The sequence below is a fragment of the Macaca thibetana genome, chromosome X (assembly GCF_024542745.1).
Source record: "Macaca thibetana thibetana isolate TM-01 chromosome X, ASM2454274v1, whole genome shotgun sequence".
Lineage (NCBI taxonomy): Eukaryota > Metazoa > Chordata > Mammalia > Primates > Cercopithecidae > Macaca > Macaca thibetana.
In genome coordinates, this window is record NC_065598.1 from 30,940,398 (window position 1) to 30,968,396 (window position 27,999).

At 36.7% G+C, this 27,999-nt stretch overlaps 1 protein-coding gene across 19 annotated transcripts in view; it reads right to left on the reverse strand.

Moving 5' to 3' along the window:
- DMD (dystrophin) overlaps positions 1–27,999 on the reverse strand; it is a 2,269,491-nt gene that overhangs the window by 46,900 nt on the left and 2,194,592 nt on the right. For 14 of the 19 annotated variants that reach the window (XM_050777140.1, XM_050777144.1, XM_050777148.1 and 11 more), the window contains 7 exons: positions 18,009–18,175; positions 15,642–15,753; positions 13,961–14,097; positions 13,226–13,264; positions 8,787–8,852; positions 7,599–7,664; positions 4,685–4,843 (listed from right to left, as the gene is read on the reverse strand). In XM_050777140.1, the coding sequence (XP_050633097.1) occupies positions 4,685–4,843; positions 7,599–7,664; positions 8,787–8,852; positions 13,226–13,264; positions 13,961–14,097; positions 15,642–15,753; positions 18,009–18,175 (746 nt within the window). The remainder of the gene's footprint in view (positions 1–4,684; positions 4,844–7,598; positions 7,665–8,786; positions 8,853–13,225; positions 13,265–13,960; positions 14,098–15,641; positions 15,754–18,008; positions 18,176–27,999) is intronic. The other 5 variants (XM_050777141.1, XM_050777154.1, XM_050777156.1 and 2 more) reach the window with 2 other exon arrangements.

Sequence of the window (27,999 nt, forward strand, 5' to 3'; positions counted from 1 at the left end):
TGGCTCACACCCTTGAGTGGCTCCCTAGACTAGGCATGGAGGCAGCAACTCCGCAGTGGGTGCCACACCCTTCCCGACCTGCCCTTGCTGACCTGGCCAGCCTCATCTCCTCTCATTCTTTGCCTTCTTAAGAAAGGTAATACAACTGCAGTTTCCCTCAAATAAACTCTGCCATTCCTCACTCTGACACCTTTGTTTATATTCCATAGGAATGCCCATTCTAACCTCTTCAGATTCCCTTCATTTTGGCTATTTTTTCACCATCATTGGAGACTTACACAAAGACCTAATGAAAGAACATTGAATAAAGAGATCCCGTAGCTATGAAGATTGATAACTACTAGACTAGGTCCAAAGTTATCAGGTCAATTACAAAGTAAAGCAACAGGATCATGATTTCCAGCTACTTTAATTCAGTGGTATCAGTAACTGATCTAGAACTTCTTTGACTGTAACAATAATAATATTGCACAATCACTGGAGGAATTTAAAGGAACAAGAGAAAACTCAAATTTTGGCTTCATAAGGTCTTACTGCCCAGCAAGACACATGAAAGGTCCTGAGTAGGTATTAAGAATCTACAGAGTTCCCTCCTGTTATATAACATCTACTAACAACTTTAACTTTAGACTTATTTAGCTGCCTTTTCAACTTGAGAACAATCTAATCAATTTGCTATGCAGGTAGTAGAATGACAGTGAGTCTTTGTCTCTCAGAAAGGCTACCTTTTCATTGCTAGGATCATACCTTGAATTTCAGAGCAAGTCTTGGTTTATTTAGACAGTGCAGAGAAAAATACATCTCTGTATTTGAACACTACAGACTTAAGTCAGGAGACTCAAGGCTTTAATCAATGCAAGACAAAAAAGTAAACCTTGAGTTTGCAATGCTAAGGACACACAATGGGGCAAGAACCCAACATCTAATGGTTCTTTATGAAATAAAAATGAATCTGAATTATATGTGGTAATGAAGGAGAAATATGATGCAGAAGTGAAATATTATACACTGGATATCTCACTAACGCCATTAGTCATCCGAACTTATGGGAGGCACTATGGGAAAAACTCAGTCAGATTTAGCTTTTACTCAGAGCTTTAGCCTTATCTTTGTGGCATAAACCAAGAATCAGAGAACACCAATGTGGGATACATATAGTGCCTGGGATTTGGAAAATGGGTTCTTAACATTCTAAATTTATGACAAAGCCATGCCTGGTGCTAATCAAGGCAGTTTGAAAAAGGGGAGTATTTTGAAAAGCAAGCAGGAAAAAAAGCTTTTGAAAGGCTTTTCTCTACGAGATTAGGTTTGTAAAAGAATTTTAGTCAAAAGTGCATGCATGTATGCTACAATTAAAATAAATTCAGCTTCATTTCAATTCATGTATTCATTAATGCATTCAACAAACATTTATTGAATACTATGTGCAACAACCAGGAGAAATGGAATTCTAAAGACAGAGATAAGATACCTCTGAGACACTTCTCAAACAGCCATCCTCCGTTTTTCTAGGGGGTTGCAGGGAGGTGTCATGAATAAGAACAATTAATGGAATTAAATAAATAAATAGTCAGGAATGGTGCTCTCCAGGCCTCTCTCTTTTGCTAACTGTTATTTGGAGATAAATCACAGCTAAAGGAACACAAAATATATATATTAACAGATCAATAAGTATGCATCCAAAGGACTTGGGACAATCTCAATTTTAAATATCCTTTCTTATTTTCTCTACAAGTATGCTCGTATTTGTCAGATTGCATAGCCCAATGCTGACCTGGGACACAGCCAGCTAGCTGTGCACAGAGAGGGCATCTAAAGACTTCCTGGGTTTTCTAAGGAAGAATAGGAAATGGCAAATTAAAGGCTCCTTAAGCAACATTGAATTCAAGGGTAGCGAGGGCAAATCTAGGGCTTTGAAGCTCCTTGCGCAGAACTGCAAGAAGACAGGACTGGGCAAAGCAAAGAAAACCGCACGGGCTGTTTTCAGGAAGGGAACTCTGTGGAGACATTTCTTTAGAATTTGGTAGGAGGTCAAATAGGACAAAATGAAGGGAAAATGAAGGAAGCTCATCCTGATCATTTTGTGAAGGTCAAGGTAACTTACAGAAAGATTTGCGTCAACCCCAGAGTCCTCATTTTGGAGCTCTAAGTAGCCCTGGTGTTATGTTTTTTGTTCTTTTAGAGAACAAACCATCCCATTCTTGGAGAATGGTCTTGGATATCTTCCAAGGTAAAGTGGTTATCACTGCCCTACAAGTAGATGAACAGGTTTATTCAGGGACACTTAGTCCTCACAGATAGTCCCTTAAGTTAAGGAACATTCTGGGGAATATGCCTCAATTCTATGTAAATGACATTCACAGAGACTTAACTCTTCTTTATTATCTGGTTGAAGGTAGAGTTGCCTATTTAGAGTCAGAAAAGTCTGGATTTCAATTTAGTTCTACCACTGGCTGACTGGGAAATCTGGGGCAGGCTGTGTGAACCTCTCTGAACCTGTGTCTCATTCACCGAAAGGTGACAGTCTCTTCTCTATAGAGTTTGTAAGAAGATTAAATGACCTAAAATACGTAAAAGTGCGCTCAAAATAAAATGATATATAAATGATAGTTATCAGTACTCTTTACCAACATTCTTTGACCCAAGTGCAATGGTATGGAGAGAGACTATGCTAACCACAAACAAGGCAGGGCTCTTGACCAGTGAGCTCAAAAGATATATTACACAATCATATACTTCAAAAACATATTTACTCCTTGGTAACATCAAATTCTGTTTACAGTGTCAGTTCCAACTTTTTATTCCAATTTGACTTTGACCCCTACAATAATTACAGATTTAGCATAAATGGATATTACTGATTATTCTCAATAAAGTGGAAAGAAATGTTTTCTCTACCATGGTCTTCATTGACAAATGATCTTAAAAGTAAGGCCAAAAATAAAGCTATCATTAAAACAACAGCAACAAAAAAAGTTCAATATTATCTCCTGGATGGTACTCATGTGATGTTCTTGCAGTATTTTCAGGTTTTTACCAAACATTTCCTGAGTATCCATTAAGTATTTAAACCATGCTAAGTACTATGGAGGATATGAGGATGATTAAGATACGGTCCATGCCCCAAAGACACACACTAGCTCATTAAAGAGAGGCACTGGTAATAACTGATAAAAAGGCAAACTGTCAAGGAATTTTCTGAGAAAGGTCCAAAGTGTTCTGGGAATAGAGGCAAAAGACAGATTTCTTCCAACTGCAGGGATCTAGCAGGGCTCCATGGGGAAAGTTATTTTGAGCAATGTGACAGAGGATAGGTGGGATTCCTTTGTCAGATATGGCAGTGGTGGGTTAGAGGTTAGCAGTTAGGCTGAGACTCAAGCTTGAGCTTGACCCCAAAAGTAGATGAGAGCAGGATGTATTCAGAAATACTAGCTACAATAGCATGACCAGAATACAGGGAGAACAAAAGAAGATGGCATCAAAAAAGCAGGTCAAGAGAATATTGTGGAAGGGTTTGAATGCCCCGCTAAAAAGCTTGATTTTTTTCTACATGCAGAAATCCAGTGAAAGGGGGAATGCCATGATGGGTCTTGGTTCTGGCAAGATGTACAAATAGAGTCAGTATGGAGGATTTATTGGAAGGGTGGGGAAGAGACTAAAGGGAAGCCAACCAGATAAGGAGTTATGGCCATAGGTCAGAGGTGTTAAGAGCTAGAAGGTGGGCAGTGGCAGCAGGAAGCAATGGATGAATGGCTGTTTGCTTTTTCATCCTGAAGTGGCATACTCCCGAAGACACTGACCTCAGACACACTGTGTTGCCTATGTTAAGAGCTCTTGGTGCCTTGGGCTCAACCAAAGAGATGAAAGTACTTAAGACCCACAAATCTGAGCAACAACTACTTTAAATCCTTGCTTGGTGGCACTTGTCTGAAGAAGGCACATTGTGAGTTAGAAGTGATCATGTGAGAAGACTTTTTAAACCAGGGACCTGTGACATAATAAATGTAATACAAAACTAAAAGTCCAATGATTTGCATTATCCTGACACCATACAATACCCCAGAGTTTTACATCTTTGTCCTCCCTGCAGTCATTGTGAGAGTTCTTTAGCCTTTTTCCTCTTCTACAATTTCTGCTATTTTTCTATGAATGTCTTTTACAGGTGATGGCTGACAATTGGAATTGTCTCACTAATCTGCTATGATGGTGAACATAAATAATAATTTCTGCGTTTGATGATGAAAAGTAAGACGAAACAATTGGTTTCCCAATATGACCAAGCCAATAGTCCTACTTTCTTAAATGTTTGAGGTAGAATAATACGGCCAAACACATGTAAAAAATCATATAATCATAAAATTAAATAACCTACTGTTTTCTTAAATTCTATTCTCAAATATAAAATCAAAGCCTCGGAGGCACATGCAGCAAGTCAAATACCACCATCAGCATTAGTTCCTTCACACCTAAAATATGAGTTCTTCATCATACTATTGCATTCATTGTCTTCTTTCAGATAACAAAAAAAAAAAAAAAAAAAGAGAATCTGCAAATGGAGCTAAACAGATTATTTTAGAAAACAATTAGACATAAAATGACTCTAAGTGAAGATTCCTGGCACTTTTCTATGTGTGCAAGTGTATGCACTCTGCATACCAATGACAAAGCTAGAAAGAAAACTCACCTGTTTTCTTCCTCAAGATCTGCTAGGATTCTCTCTAGCTCCCCTCTTTCCTCACTCTCTAAGGAAATCAAGATCTGGGCAGGACTACGAGGCTGGCTCAGGGGGGAGTCCTGGTTCAAACTTTGGCAGTAATGCTGGATTAACAAATGTTCATCATCTCTGGAAAATAAAATCAAAGGTTTTGGTTTTTCCCCCCCCTTATTTTGCTTTGGGGGTTAGGGACTCAGGAGTGTATTTGAAAATAGAAACATTTATTTGCTCTTAACAATTAATTAGACCTTTTTTCCTGCTTCTAAAGACCTTTTGATACTGTTGAGGTTGTGATCTACCATTCTATTGGTAACAATTCAAAGTGTTTTCTTGCTCAAATTTTCAAATGAAATTGATTGGCCTATTTACATGGATAAATGAAAGGCAGAATTACAGAAATACTGGGACTCTACATCGATGTTAGTCAATAGCTAAAAAATATTAAAAGACATAATAATTGCTGTATAATGCTTTGGCCACCAAGCCTGTCAAGATAATCTGTTCACTAACCCACGCTATTGTTGTACTGAGTAGGAAAAAATACCTTGCAGCTCTAAAAGTAACAGAGGAAATATTTTCTTAAGTGGAAGGCAATGTAACCAAAAAATATTGCTTCAGTAAGTCAGTTTTAACTTATATGAGTCACTGAGGCAGAATGACAACAACAATTAAACTGGAGATAAATGATTGTTTCATTCAGTTATTGTTTAGACAGATAAACAAAAATTGAGGGGAAAAAAGCCATTAAGGTGACTGATTAAAAGAAGACTGAACATCTCATTCCTCAGGGCAGAGCTTTTTCAAATTTAAGTTTTATTTATTTTAAAATTTATACATAATGGTTTTAAGGACTAACCTTGGGGGAAAAGGAGGCAAAAAGGCTTATATTTGGGGAGGCAGCTGCAATCTCTCCTGGAAACTAGGAGCTCTCTAATACACAGGACAAACTTTTTTCTGAATGCATTGCTCCAAGCCCCTGAAAGGCCTGTTTACCTCCAAGTTATAAGAATTTCATTCTGTCCATGATGACAGGCTAAAGCTCTTTGTTTCTGGTTAGATATCATTAAGATGATACACTAATATTCTCCTCTCCATACCCACTTAATTTTCAGTTGAAAAAAAAATCTGAAATTTAGGAAAAAGTCCTCCTCATTTGAATTATTTTTGTCTATCAAGCCAGTTAACTGGTTTAGATGTGAAAAGCTGACTAAAAATAATTACTGGGTATTAAAAACACATTTAAGTGAGGTCAACCAATCCACCAAACCACTTCCCCAAATGTGCCCCTAAAATGCCATGATTTTTTGCCATCCAACATTGAGTCAAAATAGATTTTATGTCCTCAGAATAAGCTAAAGCTTAGTTTAAAATAAAACAAAAGCAGCTTTACCACCTAATTTATCACACTCATTCCAAATTCTGAAGTTTTATTGCTAGAACTTGCCATGTTTAATTATAACCTAGAGTTGTAACTACACTTTTCTTCCTGTTCTCTTAGGCAGTCAATGAATGACAGCCACTGTTACACAGATACAACTTGAATTAATTTGAATGTGCTAGAGCTTCTAATATCAAAATCAGTGAGCCAAAGAAGCGCAAGCTATTTACATTTAGTTGATTCTTTGGCCACATATTTTACTGTCGAAGTATCTTATATATTAATACCATTAATACTTTTTCCCATAGGTAAGAAAGATAAGGCATCACAGTTATGGTTGGGGAAAGGCTTGTTTGTTTGTTTGTTTGAAGTAACTAAGTCATATACAAATGACTGAGGGTTGACTTGATTCTTTATTATTAGCTTGATCGTTTATGTACCAGATTAGATTGTTTTTTCTCATGTCTTCAATAACTAGTTACATATATGCCACTTTGATACTATTTCTTTTGGCCTAATCCTTATGAAGGTTCTTTTCTCATCTGAGCATGACTTTGTGCTACCACACCAACTACATATGATAAATTTATCATTCTTCCCTTTGTCTATATTCTCCAAGATGGGTGAGGTATCCATACTTTATCAAACTAAAAAGGCATCATAATACTTTGACTAGATTTCTTCTCTTTATGTTATTTATTCAGTTGGCAGATCCTTATTTTTTTCCTTCATATTTGCTTCAATGCCTGCTTTCTGTACCTCAAGCCCTGGTCAGCATTTACTTGGTTCACGGCAATGTTCCCTTATGCCCTGTATTGTGAACACTGCCCTTACTCTACAATGAAGCCTCAGTTTCCCTGCCATAGCTGTGTTCCCTGTTGCTTTTAGCACCACTCTATCTCTGTCCTTAAAGTTTAATAGGGTTGGCTTATCATCCTGCTAACGAACTGTGACCTGAATTTTTACTTCTCCTCTGGAAACCTTTCATAAGATTGCCTCACTCTCTTTATCTTGTGAAGATGCTAAATCACAAAAATCGACTTCTTTGGATTTCTGAAGGAAAACACCTAACTAACCTACCATATGTGAATAGCTATGCTATACCAAGATCACGTTTCCACTCCCCATGAGTGGAGAAAATAGTGCTTAGCCATCACTTTAAAATTAATATCCTATCCCTTTAAATATCTGGCAGGTTTGGTCAAAGATTAAGCATTACTATAGGTACTTGGGACTCTGCAATTTGTAATCATATGGTATGAAATAAGTTTAAATAAGAATAAGGCAAACTATTTTTGCTACTCTGAATGCTAATAATGCCAGAATTTGGATGAGCTCATTCCATGCCAGGGCATTAAGAATTAAAGGAAAAAAGTAAATGAATGGCTCCTTAAAAGATCAAATGAATATGATGCTAATTCCTATATCCTGTGCTATCCTACCTCTAAATCCCTCAAAGCAATTTCATCGTCAGGAACATTTTGTAAAAAGAGATGGGATACTTACATGCTCTCATTAGGAGAGATGCTATCATTTAGATAAGATCCATTGCTGTTTTCCATTTCTGCTAGCCTGATAAAAAACGTAAAAGCTCATTAAAACTTATGTGACTTCTTATAATCTAATCAAGACCTAATCGAACATTTCTGAAAACTAAAGGATAAATCATGGCAAGAAGAGAAAGGAATCCTTCAAATTAAAGGATGTGTGTGTTGGCTTAACCATTTGAGGCAGTGTGTGGTAGACCACAGCTAGTTAGTAGCACTATATTTATGATATAAATTCTAAGGAAAGTTGTATTTCACTGTTTTCCCCCTACAGATCGATCTTGCTTTCACTGAGAACAGGTCTTTGTTTTCAGAAGAAAAGCTTCCCTAACAATAAGTGCACTCCCTACCTTACACTACCCCTTGTCTTTTAAGACAATTACTACTTTCCGCTGATGACAGACTTACACAGCTAGCTAATGCTTTTTGCGATTGGTAAACATGTCCAGCAGTTAGAATATTGACAAAGGATGGATGCACAGTAAGCTCTCGAAACATTCTGCCACCAATTTTTACCTTTAAAATCTTCTTCACCTCAGGCAGTTATACAGGTTTTTTGTTTGCATGTTTGTTTACAACTAAAAAAAAAGTTAACCAAACTCTTACGGATTGATTTAACAAGCGTAAGATATTTTAAAATTAGTAATTCAGTTTTTAGGTATAAAAATGATCTCAAACACAAAGAAGGTGAGACAGAAAGGTCCAAGGATTAGGAAAATTAATTATTCTCTTATTTACAGTATGTCATGTAAAATAAATACACAAATGGAAAGCTGATGCTTTCATATTCTCTACATAATACAGTATCATTTTTTTCATATATGAATGTCTGGTCTAGCAGTTTTCTAAGGAGGTTAGACTACTTGTAAGCCAATTTAGTAAATGTGCTCAGTATAAAAAAAACATAGCAAGGCTACCGGAAATGTTTAAAAGCCAGGGTTAGGGAAGATTATTCTGGACTAATGTTCTTGTTGGTGACCAAAAACAACATGCAGTGGAACGGCATGCACGTTAGAGGGCAAGTTGATTAGTAGGAATCAGACAAGTTTGGGGAAAAAAGAAAAGATTTGTTTAAAATATTATAGGTTAGCTTTCCTTGGTTAGTTATTTCAATCAATATTTGCCTGGCATTCAACTAGTCTCATACCTGCTAGCATAATGTTCAATGCGTGAATGAGTATCATCGTGTGAAAGCTGAGGGGACGAGGCAGGCCTATAAGGCAGAAAATGTGATTAGTCACAGATACCATCCATTAATGGAGAAAAAACCCCACCACACAGTTATGTTATACACATGGCCTAGAATGCTTTTATTCTAATTCTATGGATAATGTATACATTTAGCTGCTCCTATATCTTAAATATTATCAAGTATTTTAAAATCCAGGTTTGTGAGATGATTTCTCATACTTCTGCTTTTATTAAAAGCCATGAAGAGAGGCCAAAAGCTTCTCTGGAAAATTCCCATCATAGAAAAGGTTGGGGGAGACAGTTTCTAGGTAGCATTTTGTCCTCCTACTTTTTAATTTCTCATATCCTATAGTTCTGAAATTGTATTAGCACTATGTGGTTTAAAAATTTAAATAGTTTACACCTGCACCATTTATAGGCTATCTTCTTATTGAATGAAAGCTGTACATTTGCCTAGATACTTACAATTATTTTAGCTTCAAAGAGGCTACTCTAGTACAAGACTTCTTAAGACTCCATGTATCAAGATGTCTTGATCTATGCAATCTTGTAAAGAAGAAATGTATCTTCCAAGTCAGCAGCAAGACTATACTACTAATTTCTAGCACAAAATAGAATGACCCAGGATTATATTGTGAGGTTTTTAAAAAGAATGACTACATTTCATAGAATGTCATGATATCTGAAATATTTCTTAGGGATACTGTGTGCTAAAACACAGGTGAGAAAATAAGAGGAGATCATCAGCAGGAATAGTCTATATGCTTTTTGTATATAAACACCTATCTTTTCTTATCTCCATAGGCTAGAATTCTGGTAGGGTTAACATTTTTTCATCCTTTCATATCTGATCTATTAATTATCCTTGAAGTTTTTATAGTATCTTTTGGATTAACCTTAGGAAAAAAACCATCTGTTCTGAAAACCAGTTTAGGCTTGTACTTTTTGTTTTAATTGGAATAGCACAAAAGGTCTCTTCCATTTCTCTGCTGACACAGAAAGCCCTTAGGTAAAGGCATAAATCCAAAAGTCAACAATAATGTAATTCAGAGAGGACCCTGGTTTAGCCCAATGTCCAAGTAGCACTGAAGGACTTGGTTGAAACACTAAGGAGAATGTGTTTGTTTCTTCTTACATTAAAAAAAGAAAAAGATGTAGTTACCAGTAGCTAAGCTTGCATTAGAAAATGTGCCAGAAATTCCTATTTCTTAATATACTACAGTAAAATAATTACAACACACTACAGCAAATAACTAGGGAACTGGAATTCTTCCCTGAGAGATCAAGGTCTTATTTATGAAACCAATGTCATCTAGGTCAAGTGTAATCATAATCAAATTGAAATGAGTTATAAAGACGTTTAAATTGTCAAGAGGAAACAAAAGGATGACTACTCAATTTAATAAGCAGATCCAAAGATTTCCATGTGAATCTTCACTATAGTTTTGGAGAGTTAATCTGTTAATCTTCTAGAACCCTGGCATAGCCCATTATTAGAAAAATGCTAAGGTTTGTTTTGAAATCTTCACTGCAGATCAAGATAAATTAATACTTGGATTATTTGTATTAAAAGAACTATCTTTTGGAATAGACCAGTCTTTCAATTACATATTTTTCAATAAGCAAAAAGCCTACCATCAGGGAAAATACATTAGTAGTGTTTTCCCTTATAACAGTTGCTACCCTGGAAGTGTATAGAAGAAAGAAAGCCTAAGACCTTGGAGCATAAGTACACCAAGAAAAGAGGCATATAAATCCAAAACACTTTAATACCATTTTATACAGAAAATCTTATACAGAGCTTTAATTCTTAGCCTCCAGGATAATTCCATGTTATTTTTCTTATTAATATCTGTGGCGCCTATCACAGCATGCATAAGCACAAGAACTTATAATAACCAGAAATCTTAAAAAATATACACTAAAAGAGGCACTTATTAAACCAGAAAATGAGCCAAAAGGGAGTACTGGTCAGAGATGAATCATTTAAAAACCAAGAATTAGTAAAAATACAAAGCCACTTAATCGACAAAGAAAACTAAGTGCAAAGCCTTCTAAAACACTTCCAAAAGAAGGTAATAATACTGCTCCCCCCTTCCCACTTCCTAAATACAAAACCATATACCCAGAAGGATTACTTACTATTAGAGTTAATGACCCACTTGGTCAATTCTATCCCACCCACCACCACCTTATCTTTCATGAAAACTCTATTAAGTAAAAGTTGACATTCATTTAGGTTTCAATGCAGAATCGCTCAAAGAATATTGTTTGACTGGCTCACTTATCGACAAACAATATAAAGGCCTATGGTAGCTTTAGTTTAAAGTAATACGACAAACACAAGCAAATAAGAGTTTAGTCTAAGGAAAACCAAAAAGTCTGTATCTCTGGAAACTTTCAAATTCTGTGATCCATATCAAATGGATTAAATACTGTAATCATCATAGGGTTTGTTAACATTAGATAAAATTCTTGCAAAATAAAACACGTTAGGACCTGGCTCTTATGCCTGAATAGGATGGCTTTGTAATATATTTTATATAGTATTTATAATCCTATGAATACTTTAAATATAATTACTGCTATTAAAGAAAACACAGACTTATACAGAGCTTTAATTCTTAGCCTCCAGGATAATTCCATGCTATTTTTCTTATTAATATCTGCTAGGTTTGTTTTCTTCCTCAAAATTAAAACTTGCCACTATTTCTGAATAATCTAACCAACTCTTCATAAAAAAGACAAATTGGGAGGTGTGTTTTAGTTGTTAGAAAAGATTTTTAAATAAAAGATGTTATTAATTTTAAAGTATTTCAGTGTTTAAGAAAGACAAAATCTTCTACTTAAAATAAGTTACTTTAAACTGATTGTCATAATTTTTTTTTCTCATTAGCTTATGTGTAGCTCCTTTTTGCCTTTCAAGGAACTATTAATTACTCTTTATTATTTTGTGCTACTTTTATCTATGTATTCGTAACAGCTGTTCTTTAGCATATTTGTCATTTGGATTTCTTACTTGGTTAAACTTATTTCAACATAGAGTAAATCCATTCACTTATCACGATCCAATCAAGCTGAAACTGTAGTGTATCAACTCTTTAAAAGTTTCTTATTTTTGAAAGGTTGTAACTTCTATAACAGACTACCTGGGTTAGAAAAAACAATTTCCAAGAGGCAGAGGACATAACTGAATCTAAATAACTCCCAAAGTTCTTTAAGCACAATGATTAAATAAATCAGAGAATATACTACTTATAGCTACCATATCTCAAAATTAAGAGGCACAATAACGAAGTTTTAAAAAAGAAAGGGAAGCCTTCCACTTCCTTTAGGCCCATAAAGACTGAAAATAAACCTCAATTAATAATTTGCATTTATCACTACAGGGTTTTTATAAAAGGACCTAGTTTAAATTAAATTACACAGTGGAACAATAAAAAAGACTCAATAAAAAGAAACTGAATTCTTACATAAGCTTATCTTCCGAACTGGTCATTTCCCCTTTATACATAATAGAGCCGTCTGATTTTCAATAAATATTTAAATAAAGCATACTTTGAAATACCAAAAGTTTGTTATAACAACCCTACATAATGTAGTTTTAAAACAGGCACTTCGTTTGCTAATATATAAATCACAGGCCCCAAAAAAGAGTTTTCTAACATTATAAACTCTGAGATAAATCATCTGCTGGTATCTAACCTTAGTATTATTAATACACACCAATAGTAACAACAAAGACTATAATATACTTTCCTCCTAGAGCAAAGGTATAATTATTTATGAGCTGAATATTTAGTTTGGAGAGGAGAGCAAAGTGAGTTTAGTTCAAAATTTGGAAAGCCTTGTATATAATGATTAGTCAAATAGCATGGCATAACCCGATAAACAGTCCGCACACCTCATTAAAATTATTCAGCCAAACTCAACATCATACTTTAAAACGAATTCTGCTGATTTTTAATAGTTCACTTATAACAGACCCTAAAGATTCTAAAAAGCATCGAATCTCAAGAAGTATGGCTAAAGAATGTTATGACGTAATCAGAAGGTTCTTCCTTGCTTTTATATGAAGAAATATATAAACATGTCTCCCAGGAATACAGCTAAAACTCCAGTAACTTCTTTGATTATAATTTGAATTCAAGCCAGGATTTCTGCTGGTTTGAATTTCACCTGGTGGAGGAACCGAAAAACCCACTCTGATTCTCCTGATCTGTGTAGATAGTACTTTCAAAGTCTCATCAAGAAAAGAATAAAACAAACTGAAATGAAGGAAAGGGAATTAATATGTCCATAAAACAAAACAAAACAAACAAACAAACAGAACAAAAGAAAACCAAGCGAGCGAATGTGTTGGTGGTAGCAGCACCCTTCAGCAAAAGTACTCACGCAGAATCTACCGGCCAGAAGTTGATCAGAGTAACGGGACTGCAAAACAAAAAATGAGGTGGTGAAGAGAGACACACGCAAACTCAGCTGCAAAAAAAATTTACTGAAAGGTCAAAATAAATAAAATCCAGCCAATTAAGTATGAACTATGGAAAGCAATAGCCAAACCAAGGTGTAAAGTGAATTAAAAGGAAAACAAACAGTTGTGTGACTGCCATCAGAGTTAAGGTGAAAAAGAGGAGTAGGTTTAAAAGAGGTGAAGACATCCCTTTGATCGTGAGTACCATTACTACTTACTGTGAAGTAGTTTTTTCCTGTGATTATATTTTCTCTTGAGTAGAAACAAGTGACTAGATATGACCACACAATGAGATACAAAAAGACACACATTTACTGATTTGTGAGAGAGGAAAATCAAAATGAAATACTGGAATCCCTCATTTGTAAACAGTCCCATATTTCTTATAAGGCTTGTAAGGTAATTAGTGGCTGTATTGTTTTGTGGGTTTTTTTTTCCCCTGTGAGATAAAGTTTAACTTTTGGAAAAAGAAATTGTCAAGTGAAGTGGGGAAATGGCAACTGGACATCAGCTTAGTTTTCTCTTTTCAGCTAACGTAAATAAAAAGAAAGAAATAGAAGAGACTGTTTGCATTTGGGAGTGAAGGAGGGTGTTCAGCTGAGAGGAGTTCAAATATACATCAAACAAGCGTTTGTTCTGCTTTTGCCACTACTCACGTTTCCATGTTGTCCCCCTCTAAGACAGTCTGCACTGGCAGGTAGCCCATTCGGGGATGCTTCGCAAAATACCTTTTGGTTCGAAATTTGTTTTTTAGTACCTTGGCAAAGTCTCGAACATCTTCTCCTGATGTAGTCTAAAAGGGAGATTATGGTGAGATCAGATTTAGGACAGTATGATTTCAAAACTAATGACCACTCCAGTCTTCTGCCCCATGACACTTGTTTTGTAATTAAGGAGAGTGTTGTGGTGGTGAGCAAAGGCTTTGGAATCAGACAAATGGGGCTCCGAAACCAGGCCTGGCATGTGCTAACTTGGGTGAGTTATTTACTTCTCAGAGGCTCTGATCATCAGTAAAATGGGAGCAATAACACCTCAACACATTGTTATGATAAATAAATGAAGCATACAAGCTTACTAGGCTACTTAATAAGTGGTAGTTTATAGGTCTTAAGGTCAAAAAGGTGATGTTAAATTTTACCACACTTTATGGTATTTTAAAAACTACTTAGTACATAATGATAGCATGCTTCACCCACTAAATTTGGTCTATTCACGGCATGGTACATTCTCAATCACTGACCATCTCTATAAGAGGAATAAAGGTGAGAAAGGCAAATATCTGGGAGGATCACTCTGATGATGGAAGAGAGAGATGCTCTAAAGCAGAGTTTCTCATACTTTGATGTGTATGGGAACCAGCTGCAGATCTCGCTAAAATGCGGCTTTTGATTTAGAGCATCAGGAGTTGGGGCCTGCAGTTTTGCATTTCTAATAAAGACCCAGGTAATGCCAACAGACATGTGATTGTTGGTCAACAGACCATATCTTGAATAGCAAGCATGTAAAGTTTAGAAAAGAGGAGAATGTAAGAATTAAAGAAAGAGAGGAGAAACACGAAGGGTGGCTCTACAGTAAACAGGGACAGGTTTATTTTAGAGAAAACAAACCTGAGAGGAGCCTGTCTTTAATTCTTATGGAGATTTGTACTCAGGTCTGTCTGGCCACCAAGTCTACGCCCTTGCCATTGCACCAGTGATTTTTCACAGTTCTATTGGCCACTTAACATTTTCCTAAAACAACGTCTTAGGAGATGGCTTCAACTCTTACTTATAGAACCTTGAGCAAATTATTTAACCTCAGGACCTCAGAGTCCTCATCTGGATAGAGGGGATAAAAATTATAGTACTTATTTTACACAGGGTTGTTTAAAAGGTAAATGCCTACCATTTAGTAAGTGTCAGCATATAAAATGGATTTTTAAAATGTTGTTAGTATGTAGGACAGATAATGAACAAGCAACATTGATTAAAAGTGGTAGGTTATGAATTTGGGGGAACCTAGAACCATACCCCATATTCAACATGCCTCATGGCCGTAAGATCGCCCCATACAGCCTCTAAGGCTGTGCAAAATAAATGTGAAAACATCTTCGATACATTCATGCACACAGAGTGAAAACCCTATTTATTCATCCAACTCATGTTCCATATGTGCCAGGCACTTCCCTAGGCACCAGGGATAGGGTAAATTCTGAAGCCTACAGTTGAGAGCCACTTTAGCTGGGGAACATCTGGGGAAGGGACAAATCACAGCATTACACATGATCTGCAGTACTGTACAAAACTGAAATGTATCCCAGGTGAACTAACTCTCAAGTCAGGCAGGTGTCTAACTTACCGGAGTGCAATATTCCACCATGGGATAGTGCATTTTATGGCCTTTTGCAACTCGACCAGAAAAAAAGCAGCTTTGGCAGATGTCATAATTAAAGTGCTTTAGACTCCTGTACCTGATAAAGAGCAAAAACAAACACATATGTATTTCTTCGAATCAAATTCCCAAAGAACACTCTTTAATAAACCTTCTACCACGTTCTAATTCGAGAAACAGAATGCAATGTTCATTAGTCCCACAAGGTAAGTGATTAACTTCCTACCTCCAGATTTCTCCAGTGCCTCTCCTACAGTATCAAAACATTTTGGCAGAAAGATTATCCTATAAACATATGGAAGGAGGGAAGAAAAACTCAGCTCTTATTTAAACTCCACTAGGAACTCTTTGAGATTAAGTAGGAAGGTATTGGCAAATTTCCAGTCTTTTGAAAACCAAATACTCAAATTTAAAAGAACTTCCAGGAGAGACAGACTGATGCCGTGCATGCCCCTTACCCATCATGGGGACAAAAGTTTTCTGAAGCAATTATTTTCAAAAAAATTGTCAAGTAAAGCAATTTCATAAGACAAAAGAAATGTGAACAAGAACTTGCAATTAAAACAAGTCTCACTTTAATAATGTTTTCTAATTGACTGATGTGATTCATCTTCAAACAGTTACTCGAATGACCTCTTTTATCTCTATCTCTTCAGAAATCTCTCACCACATTACCTACAAATGATAACCGAAGCCCCAAGAGAAAATGAAAATTGGATTAGATGGAAGAATTTATAATTTGTAAATACCAGTTGGTACATTTCCTCCATTATCAGAATGTGATATTCTTTGTTTCATACTCTCCTGCCTTTTGCTTTCTCAGATAAGAACCTTAGCCAATTCACATAAACATATTTCTTACGTCACATATGGGGAAGTGGGAAGGAAAGCTATCTTTTTTAGATCCCAACCATCTTTCAAGAGGGGAAAGGAGGAATGAGAAGTGCTGAGTCCTAAAATAATGTAATTTGCTAAGGGCAAAAGAATTGCAGGTGAAAGTGCTCTTTCAGATCCTCCAAAGCATTACTCTTTAGTTTATAAAAATTTCCCCCGTATACAAAAGCCCACTAGCTAAGGAAGCAGAGAAAAGATAGCTTAGAAATCTAAAGCAGTCACTTGTGGCTTCCCTTCCCCACTCCCCACCCCATGGCATCATTTTTACCTGCCACGAAACCGGGAAGGAAAGAAGGTATCTTGCAAGCACTGCCTACTCACTGTTGTCTATCTAGGCTTCAGAAACCTCTAAAAGTTTTTGTAAAACCTCTTTGTAAACAGCATGACTATGCAAGGATAAACACCAAAAGTTAAAAAGCACTATGAATAAAAAGCATGCAATAGTACAAGGTAGTTATTAGAAAATAAAGTAACAAAACCAGTTCACACATAACTGGAAAAGAGTGTTTACTTAGCTGCTAAGTGGATTCTGCACAGGCATAGACCATATAGCTAGTTTACAACTTTGTGGCTTATTCATCACTATGGAAACCTTCATGTTGATTCACACATTTAAGGACATCACAGTTTCAGAATTAGGATTCAGGATTACTGTTAAGTGAGATTAATTCATTAAAAAAAAATCCGGTCTCCCCAAACAGGTCAACAGGGCTAAAGATTTAGTTAGCCTTGTTTTCCATGATATTTTAAGAATATCAGAATAACCTGCTATGTTTCCTATGTCTTTCACTTATAAATATATAAGGACTGGTTGTTTTTTAGCTGCTTTGTGAATCTTCCATTTACTTGCATACTTTTTATTCCTTTAGAAGTTCATTGGGATAATATACAAAGAATGTAATCAGATTCACAGATAAAGAAGTAAGTTCTCAGATGCTGAAAACAATTCTTGTTACTTAAGGGAGAAAAAAAAAATACTGCAAAGTGAATGAGAGACTGAGCTACTATTATGGTTCCTCCCAGAATAGAATCATCTCTCAGTTTTATAACTGATGCTTGGGAAGTTTCTATAAACAGAAAAGACCGTGAAAAAGGAAAGATGGTAAAAATGTTTTGGTTCCAGGAAGGAGGAGGTACAGTTCATCTGTAATACCTCCGTGAAGACACGCGCTTTGTCCTGCTCAACCAAAAATGTGGTTCTGAAGAGCTGAAGAGTGAAGGTGGAAAGGGACACCAGCCTAATAAGTGAGATCCACCAAAATAACCTAGCCATCAGGAGGGTGATAGGAATGATCGATGTTCCAGCCCAATCACCTTCTCTCCCACTTTGGAGAGGGACGAACTAACAGCAACTGGCACAGGAGATAAAAGATCAAGTCATAAAAAGGTGAAAAATGATGAGAAAAAAATGACTTTTTTTGTTGTTGTTGTTCCTAATACCTGAATCCAATGATTGGACACTCCTTGCAGATGTTACATTTGGCCTGATGCTTGGCAGTTTCTGCAGCAGCCACTCTGTGCAGGACGGGCAGCCACACCATGGACTGGGGCTCCAGTCTCATCCAGTCTAGGAAGAGGGCCGCTTCAATCTCTGGCTTATTATTAGCCTGCAAAGACAGGAGGGAGAGAGAAGGAGGACAAAAGGATGAAAGAAAAGAAGGCAAGATGGCAAAGGAGTTGTATATCAGTTCAATTAATAAGTTAAACAAAAAAGAAAGGAAGAACAATGGTTGCAAAGCTAGGCTGGCTTTTCACAGCTTGTTTCTGCAAATGCTCCCTAATATCCAAAGCGCTACCTACTCCTAAGGCTTTGGTAAACTGCCATTACTCTTTGTGGCTACTAGATGACAACAAAAGAAAATAAAACCAACAAATGAGAAAGGTAAAGCAAACTATACACCTGAGCGAGACTATGTTTAATTCTAATTTTTGAACTGATACATAAAAGTTAGCCAGAAGTGAAATGCAGGTGTTTACTGATAAAATTTCAAAGGAGGGGGACAATTGATTTTTTTCTAGATAATCTATTTCTCATAGAATCATAATGAGGGGCTTTAAAATTCATCTGGTTCCCAAGCCTCATCTAATAGACAAACTGATTTTGTAGATCAGAAAAGTCGCTTTTCAAAGGCCATACAACTAGCAGCAGAGTTGATAATAGAATCCAAACCTCCTGGCTTAGTGCTGTTTTCATGATGCCCTGATGATTCTGTCTGCCTATTTCTCTCTCTCTTTCAAAGTCTAAATATAAGAAATACCATTCATCCCAGAGAGGACAATGATCTCAACAATCTCAAAATACCATCATTTGATTTATATGTTACTATATTCATGAATTTTAATTATACCTTATTTTTTCCAACCCTATAGGATTGTTTTAATTTTTTATATTGTTAGATAGATTGACCTATATATTGACTACTTTTTTGCTCTTCATTGCTTTCTTTCATCTCCAATCTTCCATCTGGGATTAGTTCTGCCTGAAATATGTCCCTTAGAATTTCCTTTAGCTGTTGGTGGTGCATTTCTCAAGCTTTGATTGTCTGAAAATACTTTTTTTTTAATCCATATTCCTGATAGTTATCTTCATTAAATATATATTTTTTTGAGAATGAGTCTAGCTCTATTGTCCAGGCTGGAGTGCAGTGGCACGATCTTGACTCACTGCAATCTCTGCCTCCTAGGTTCAAGCGATTCTCATGCCTCAGCCTCCCAAGTAGCTGGGACTATGGGCGCACATCACCACACCCGGCTACTTTTTGTATTTTTAGTAGAGATGGGGTTTCACCATGTTGACCAGGCAGGTCTCGAACTCCTGACTTAAAATGACCTGCCTGCCTTGGCCTCCCAAAGTGCTGGGATAATAGGCATGAGCCACCGTGCCTGGCCCAAGTATAAAGTTTTTGATGGAAAGGTTTTTGGGTCTTGTTTTTATTTTGTTTTTGAATACTGAAATATTACCCCACTTTCATGTATCTCTGTTGCTGTTGAGAAGTCAATAGTAAAGATGACTGTTGCTCCTTTAAAGATAATCTATCCTTTTCCTATCTTGTGCTGTGTTTCAAGGATTTGATTTAGACTGCGCTTAGGATTCACTGGACTCCTTAAACATGTGATTTAGAGTCTTTAATCAGCTCTGGAATCTTCTCATTCTCTCAACAAATAGTGCCTCTTCTCCATTCCCTCTCTATTCTACTTTCAGAACTCTGTTAGATAAATGTTAGACTTCTTCAATCTATATTTCTCTGAACAGGCCTTCCCTAGTTTCTCCCGTCTGCCCCACATCTTTTTAAAACATCCTTATTTGCTTCATTCTTTCTAATTCCTTCTGCCTTACTGTCTGGGTATCCATTTCTCTTGCCAGTCTGCTGTAAACCCATAAAGGTTTAAATTTTGATTACTGTACTTTTGATATCTAGAAATACTACTTGGTCATTTTTAAGGTAACTTCTCAAGTTTGTGGTTCCCTGCAGATATTTTTCAATGTTGTTTTTTTTTTCTAACTGTATAAACATGATTTTAAAAAATAATCTAATAATTCTGGAATATGATGTTATTGTAGGTCTGCTTCTACGGTTTTCTATTTCTTCTGGTTCTCATTCACCTTGATTTCTTTCTTTTTCCACCTTGATTTCTTGTGTGCTAAATGTTTTTTACTACGTACTAAATTGACCTTACAAATATTTTCTAGAGATAAATAAAAGTTTGAGCCTAGAATAAAAGTGCTTTCTCCAGAGATGATTTTCATTTGCTTTTGCCAAGAACCAAGAAGCATTACTTATTCCACAGCCAATTTCAGTTGAATATATGACATGGGGATACTTAGTATCACACAAGTAATGGGTATTTAAGCTGCAAACCCAAGTTGCTTCTCTTGTAATGTGATTTGCTGATAAAGGACATATCCACATTTCAGATAGAAAGGCAAGAGGATTTAGACTGACAGGTCATTTGGCTTATAACACCGATCACCTCAACAGTACTCCAGTCATTACCCCTAATTCTAAATTTAGCAACACTATAATAAACTGTTTAACTTTGGATTTCCTAGCTGCAAAATCATATCAGTTCAAACTTCTGATCAAATGCTACTGTTTACCAAAGACCTAGAATCAACCTAAATGCCCACCAGTGGTAGACTGGATAAAGAAAATGTGGTACCTGTACACCCTGGAATACTATGGAGCCAGAAAAAGAATGAGAACATGTTCTTTGCAGGAACATGGATGGCGCTGGAGGCCATTATCCTTAGCAAACTAATGCAGGAACAGAAAACCAAGTATTATATGTTTTCCCTTATAAGTGGGAATTAAATGATGAGAACACATGGGCAGATAGAGGGGAAAAACACACACTGTGGCTTATCAGAGGATGGAGGGTGGGAGGAGGGAGAGGATCAGGAAAATAACTAATGGGTACTTGGCTTGGGTGACAAAATAATCTGTACAACAAACCCCCATGACACAAGTTTACCTCATAAGAAACCTAGACATGTACCCCTGAACTTAAAAGTTAAATTTTAAAAAGTTGTTGCTGAGCACTTTTCTCTGTGTAGAGTTCCATTGCAGAGGTACTTTGTGGGGAAAAGAACGTTTATAAAGAATTATGGAATCTAAAGATGAAAAAGATCATGCAGGTCAATTCATCCTTTTGGCATGGCACCACAGAGCTGTAAGACTTTCAAGTTTCATTTGAGTCCAAACTCAGCATTCATTGAATCCAAACTCTTACCCATGCCAGTGTGTGCTTACAGCCACTACACCACCCATGTGAGGGAGCTAGGAAACATCCTTAGAAGGTGATCTTGAACACCTATGTCCAGATAACCGTGTCAAAAGTGCTTCATCACATTGAGCTGAAATCCATCAGCACAGCATATAGGAGTAGAAGTTCCAGAGTGAAACCACTGGAGTTCAGATCTCAGCTTCACCACTCACTGGCTGTGTGACCTTAGGAAAATAACTTTATCTCTCTGTCTTAATTTGTCTCTGCTACAAAGTGGAAATATTAATAGTGCCTACCTCATAGAGTTATTTTACGATTACGTGAGTCAACAAATGAAAGGCAATTGGAACTGTGTCTGAGACATAGCAAGAATCATGTTTGCTATTGTTATTGTCATTTTTATTATCCATCTGACCAGCAACCCAGAAGTTCTTGTCTTTGAACAGCTCTTTAAATATTTTACCAGAGCTGTCTTGTCTGTCTATGCCTCTTCATTCCTATTCTTTTTATTTCTTCTTCATATGACACGGCTTAGTTTGCCATTGTCATTTAGAAAACTATTCTTCAAATATAATTGCTGAGAATGTACCTCTATTTCTCCGGACAGTGTAACTGGATTACTTTCTTTTGTTCTGTACTGTAGGCTCACATAGGGTTCCTACTCAACTAAAATCTCTGAGTCAGTGTTTCCCTGTATGTCCAGCAGATCAATCGTCCAGCAAAATGCTTCATGAGAAGGTCAAATTAATTAAAGAAATACTGCACATTATATCTGCCTCTTAAAATTCTTAGTACACGTGAACATATTAAAAGCTGAGAAGGTCATCAGTAAAGAAACATGTTAATCAGCTCTGGAATCGTCCCAGATTCTGAGAATAAGAGAGAGAGTGAGAGAGAGAGTGTGAGAGAGAGAAAAAGAGAGAGAGAGAGAGAGAGAGAAAACACGCAAGAAAGAGTGACTGCTGAAGGGGCGATTTAATAACAGTTTTCAATTACGTGAATGGCTCTCACATAGGGGCCTGTGACCAGCTGTTCAATCTCTCCACTGAGGACAGAACAAGAAGAAACAGACGTAAGCAGCATGAAGAATTTAGGCTGTAGCTCATACGGAAGAATTTCCTGATGCTGAAAGTTGTTAAAGCATTAGTGTGAATTACCAAGGGAGGCTGTAGAATGTTCTTCTACTCTTTCAGAATACTATAGATTCTTCTGTGCTTAAATGTTGAACATTCTGAAATTTCTGTCTAGCCCCTAAGATGCAAGATCCATTATTTTGGCTCTTTTAAAACTGCTCACCTATGCCAACTGACAGCACTGAAGACAAGGTATGGGGATTCACATTCTCACTCTGTTTCAATCTTTCATTTTTATGACAAACTATTCTATATCCTAGTGGTATATTGCCTCTCCTTTTGTCTGGCGATAAAGAAGGAAAGAATTAAAAACCAGGCAAGCTTCTGTAAAGACCTAACAGAACTAGAATTAAACCCAGCTAAAATTACATTTTGATCATTCTAGAAAAAAATATATAGGGATAGACTGGAATAGCAGGAAGTTATTAAGGTCAAAAGATAAGTATGATGGCATTCATTGGACTGAGATAATCTTTGTAAGTACCATTATTTGTTGAGATACATAAAAGTCTCAGATATATTTCCCTCTCAGTATCAAGGGTGACCCTGTCCTCATCCCTAAACACCAGTTTCAAGCCATCCTAGCAAAATCTCTTGGAAAGATCATTTAGCCCTGGGTTTTGTTTTGTTTGTTGGCTTTGTTTTGTTTTGCTTTTGCTGTTGTTTTGGCAGTAACTCCATTTTCTCCTTCTATGTCATGCACACACAAAAAGCAAAGCTATCACAGCTCCTTCCATTGTGACAGTCACAGTTTGGAATTATGTTGGGTTTCTCCTCTTTTTCTGTTGGTCTTCACCTGTCAGCAACTATCCATAACATAAAGGCTAGGGGAAGGAATCAGTTGTCATTACTATTGCTCTGTTACAACACATTGGAGGGTGGCTTCATACAAATGTCACCTTTATACAAATATAACAAAGTATAAAGACAGTTAAAGAATTCTCAATATCTGGAATTTCTAGCAAAGGGATCTAACTATCAATATAATAAGTTCAAAGGGCATTACATGGCAAGTGTGGAGGTAGGAGAGTTGCCAGGGTTCCGAGTAACTTTTGGATTTCTTTGATGTTGTGCTTTCCATAAATCCTTGGACGCTGAAGGGCTAACTGGCTGCCAGGAGGTCCACCTGAATACTCATTTTTCTCTCAAGGTAATAACACTAATTCATGGCTACAGAAGAAATGCAATTAAGTATTTCTCAGCAAGCCCTGAATCCCAGCTACCATAAACATATACGTTGTATTTTTAAGAGAAGGCAATTGACATTTCAATTGTGAGGTTTGTGAAAACCATGTGAATAGTTAATAAACTACAGTAATTAGTACAGTTGTCCCTCAGTATATGCTAGGGGTTGCTTCCTGGTCCCCCGCAGCCCCACTCCCACGGGACTCTTGAGATACAGCAAAATCCATGCATACTGAAGTCCCACAGTAGGCCCAGCTGAACCCATATCCGCAGGTTTCGCATCTCTTGAATACTGTATTTTTGATACGCATTTGGTCGAAAACAATCCAGTTATAAGTGGACCCACACATAAGTGGACCCACACAGTTCAAACCTGTAGTTTTCAAGGGTCAACTCTATATAGAGAAGTAAACATTAGGCAAGAGACTGTGCCCAGTAATTCTCAGATAACAAGAAACTACCATCCTGGAAACAATACATAACGAGACCTCATTAATTTCTTTCCAAATTGCAGATTAATTAAAGACAGGAACTATACTTCTGGACTCTGTTAAAATCTGCTGAATTGAACAGTGGGTGGGAATTCGGCTGCAATGTGATCACAAGAAATAAAAGGAAGATTATAAAATCTGTATGAAGTCAGAATTTTAAAAACCTGCCTAGTCATCCTGAAGAGCAAAAACATAAACTTATAAAGATTTTGTAAAGAGTAGAAGACAAAATAAGTTACTTTCTCAAACTGTCCAAAATTTACTTTATAGATTAAAGTAAATGTCCTTGTGTTGGTTTCTCTGTGATGGTATCACACATAAAAGGCTAACGGACTTCATCTGGACTTAGAAGGTACGTGTAGAATGATCTGGCTTAAAATATAGGTATACACAAAATTCACACTTGGGACCCTTGAAAGGAACTGCACAGGCAGATAGCTTTTCACTAGGTCAGTGGTTCTCAACCGGAAATGATGCCATACCCCAGAGGAAATATAACAATGTTTGGAGTGTCAACCAAAAACATCAGAGAAAAACATCTCCAAATATGTTGAATTTATTTCTGATTTAGAAATGAGGATTACAACCCAAGATGCATTTGAAGAGGAGACGACAGAGGGAAACTTTTATTGGTAAAAGCAGAAGTTTACATAAGCTGCTTGGAAACATAGTTCATTGGTTTCAGATGCTCAACGCCAGAACTGGTGTCAGTTTATTAGTGGAGATGCCATTACTGGGCAGATGTTCTTTTGAGAGCATCTTATGTGCACTGCTGCAGTCCTAACAAAGGAATTTCTTGTGGGGCGACTTTAGAAAGTCCTTGAGACAGTCTTTATCTCAGGCATGTAACCATGAACCCTCCTCCTTTCATTCTCTCCTGGTTCTAGTTAGTTTGGGACTGACAAAAAGTGATTTCATCCTGCTATCTTTTACAGGAGACAGGGAGACATTTTTGGTTGTCACAACTGGCGGGGGGTGAGGGGGTGCGTTGAGGTGGTGCTACTAGCATTTAGTAGATAGAGGCCAGGATTCTGCTAAACAGCAGTACACAGAGCAGCTTCCCACAACAAAAAACTAGAATGATTCAGGCCAAAGCATCAGTAGCACCAAGGTTGAGAAACCCTGCCCCAATGTTAACATCTTACATAACCATATGGTTCATTTGTCAAAACTAAGAAATCAACATTGACTCATCACTATTCACCAAACACAGACTTCCCTGAGAGTCCTGCAGGGCATTTAATAAGCCGGCAACTATCCTCTACAACACAGAAATTGGGAGGCTATGATGGGCCTATTCAACTGCCAAAATGCCACACTGTTTCATAAACTGAGGGTAGAGAGAACAAAAAGGAAATTAAAAGCCCCAAACTAGAAGTCACAAGGAAACATGCTAAAATTCTAGACTCAGATTTGAAATCAAGTTGCTTCTCAAACTGACAACTCTATGCAGTGTATTCCAGGATAAACAGTTGCAGAAATTTATTTATTTCATCATGGGAAATAATGATCCCAAGCAAGGTAAAGCAGGTCTGTATGTGTGTGTATACATGTGTGTGTGTGTTTTGATTTTACTTAGTAGAGGTCATAACCATTTAGAGAAAAAATAAGAACTAAATATACAAATATTAAATACCTACATATCCATAAATAGAATTTTTAAACATTTTTATTTATGGAAAACATTGTGGGCAAACCACAGATTTTTAAAAAGGGTAATCTCTCCTTTGTGGCTCATATGGTTTGGCTGTGTCCCCACCCAAATCTCATCTTGAATTATGACTCCCACGATTCCCACATGTCATGGGAGGAGCCTGGTGGGAGGTGATTGACTTATGGGGGTTGGTCTTTCCTGCGCTGTTCTCGTGATAGTGAATGAGTCTCACGCTATCTGATGGTTTTAAAAACGGGAGTTTCTCTGCACAAGCTCTTTTTTTGCCTGCTGCCATCCACGTAAGTTGTGACTTGCTCCTCCTTGCCTTCTGCCATGATTGTGAGACCTCCCCAGCCATGTGGAACTGTAAGTCCAGTAACCCTCTGTCTTTTGTAAATTGCCCAGTCTCAGGTATGTCTTTATCAGCAGCATGAAAATGGACTAATACAGTGGCCATTTTCATTTGCTATTTTCATTAGTAAAATGTTCCCTTCATAAATCCAAAAAATCATTTCAATGTCATTGGCATTGTTAATAGGTAATGGCATCAATAGCTGACAACTCAACTTTTCTGTCCCTTGTTATAAAAAGCCTTAGCATTTGGAAAGATTTGCTGAATTTAAATTGATAAAAACTGTTTTTTGAATTACAGTCTGTACACAAAGATTTATAACTACAAGGAAAATGGTTAGTCAGGGTCAGACAGTATAGGACAGGCAGTCCCTGACTGTTCCCTGATCTGTTATTACAATTTCTTTAACAACCTCGAAATCTACCAAGGGCATCAGTGGAATATTTTACATAAGAGAGAAGTCTGCACCAGCAAAGAACATAAAAGGAGGAACAAGAACAAGTTGTAAAGAATATTAATGACTCTTCTTCCAAACAATCCCAATTTTTATGAAAATCAAATGAGTGATAAAAAAAAAACTCTATAAAACTATACAAAACCCGCAAGTAACAAATAAAACAGAAGGAAGGTGACATTTTGATCCTCTTAGACACAAGATACTTGCGTTTTACCTTTGAGTTACTGAGGAAACTATAGTGTAGGGACACAAGGGATCATTTATATGAGGTTCTATGCAATGGTTTTTCACGTCTTGCTCTTAGTGTGTGTTTCTATTCAGAGAACAGTTGGTCTCATGTGACATGCCACACTCTATGTACTACAACACTGTTTTCTATATCTTATAGCTCTGTTACAAGAGTTGTTACCCAGAAGATCAGGTAAGACTTTGCTGATCATGGCCAAGCTTTGAAATAAGTACAATAATCCATTTCCATTTCCCTTTCTGCCTTTATAACATTTAGCATAGAATCAAAGAAACTTAGGTATAAGTAACTTTTGAGATAACCTGTTTTAACTTCATGTTACAGATAAGAAAAGGCCCAAAGAGGTTAAGGAAACAGCTTAAGATTATCTATGATTTTAATACTGAAATATACATGCTTAAAATAGTCTTAAAAAGACAGGACAAAAGTGATTTCCTATGGGAAAAAGCAGGGTGATCCCCAAAATCTTCCGAATCTTTAATTCGTTTGAAAGTACTTGAGTCTGAGCTAAGTAAGCAAGACCCACTTAGGAAAATGTCCAGGTACTAAATCTTCAACTGAATTATATGCCAATAACATGGCTGCGAGAGCCAATGGAAGGTGCAAGTGAATACCCCACAACACTGATAAATGCATACTTATATCTCGTCTGAACACCTCCTTTCCCCCTTCTTTTCAGCATTACACATCCCTCATACCATTAGATGCTACAGCACATATGAGCTACCTGGACTGACAGGTGCAGGTCCATATATATTGAAGTGGCAAAAAAGAAAAAAAGAAACAAAACTCTATGAGCTTCTCAAATCAGCACAGTTTTCATGTTACACGTTTTAATTATGTCAATGTGTTGTTCCCATAAAACAGTTGGCTAATATGGAAATATATTTATTAGATATATGTTTATGTTGCTCTCTGGAGAAAGGACTTTCCATTCTATACACTGCCATTTTAAACGATTCCAAGACAAAAATAGCATTCAATGGCAGTTCAGTAAAGAGAGATATCATTCTTTGTACACTCAGAACCACCTTGGATGTCCACAGTGATATTCACGAATACACGGGGGAGAGGTAGAAGCTCTTCTTTACAGAAGAAAATGGTCTAACACATGCAGAAAGAATGGTAGAATTAGGAAACCACTATTATGCAACCACCAATATAATAACTGAATTAGACACGGATCA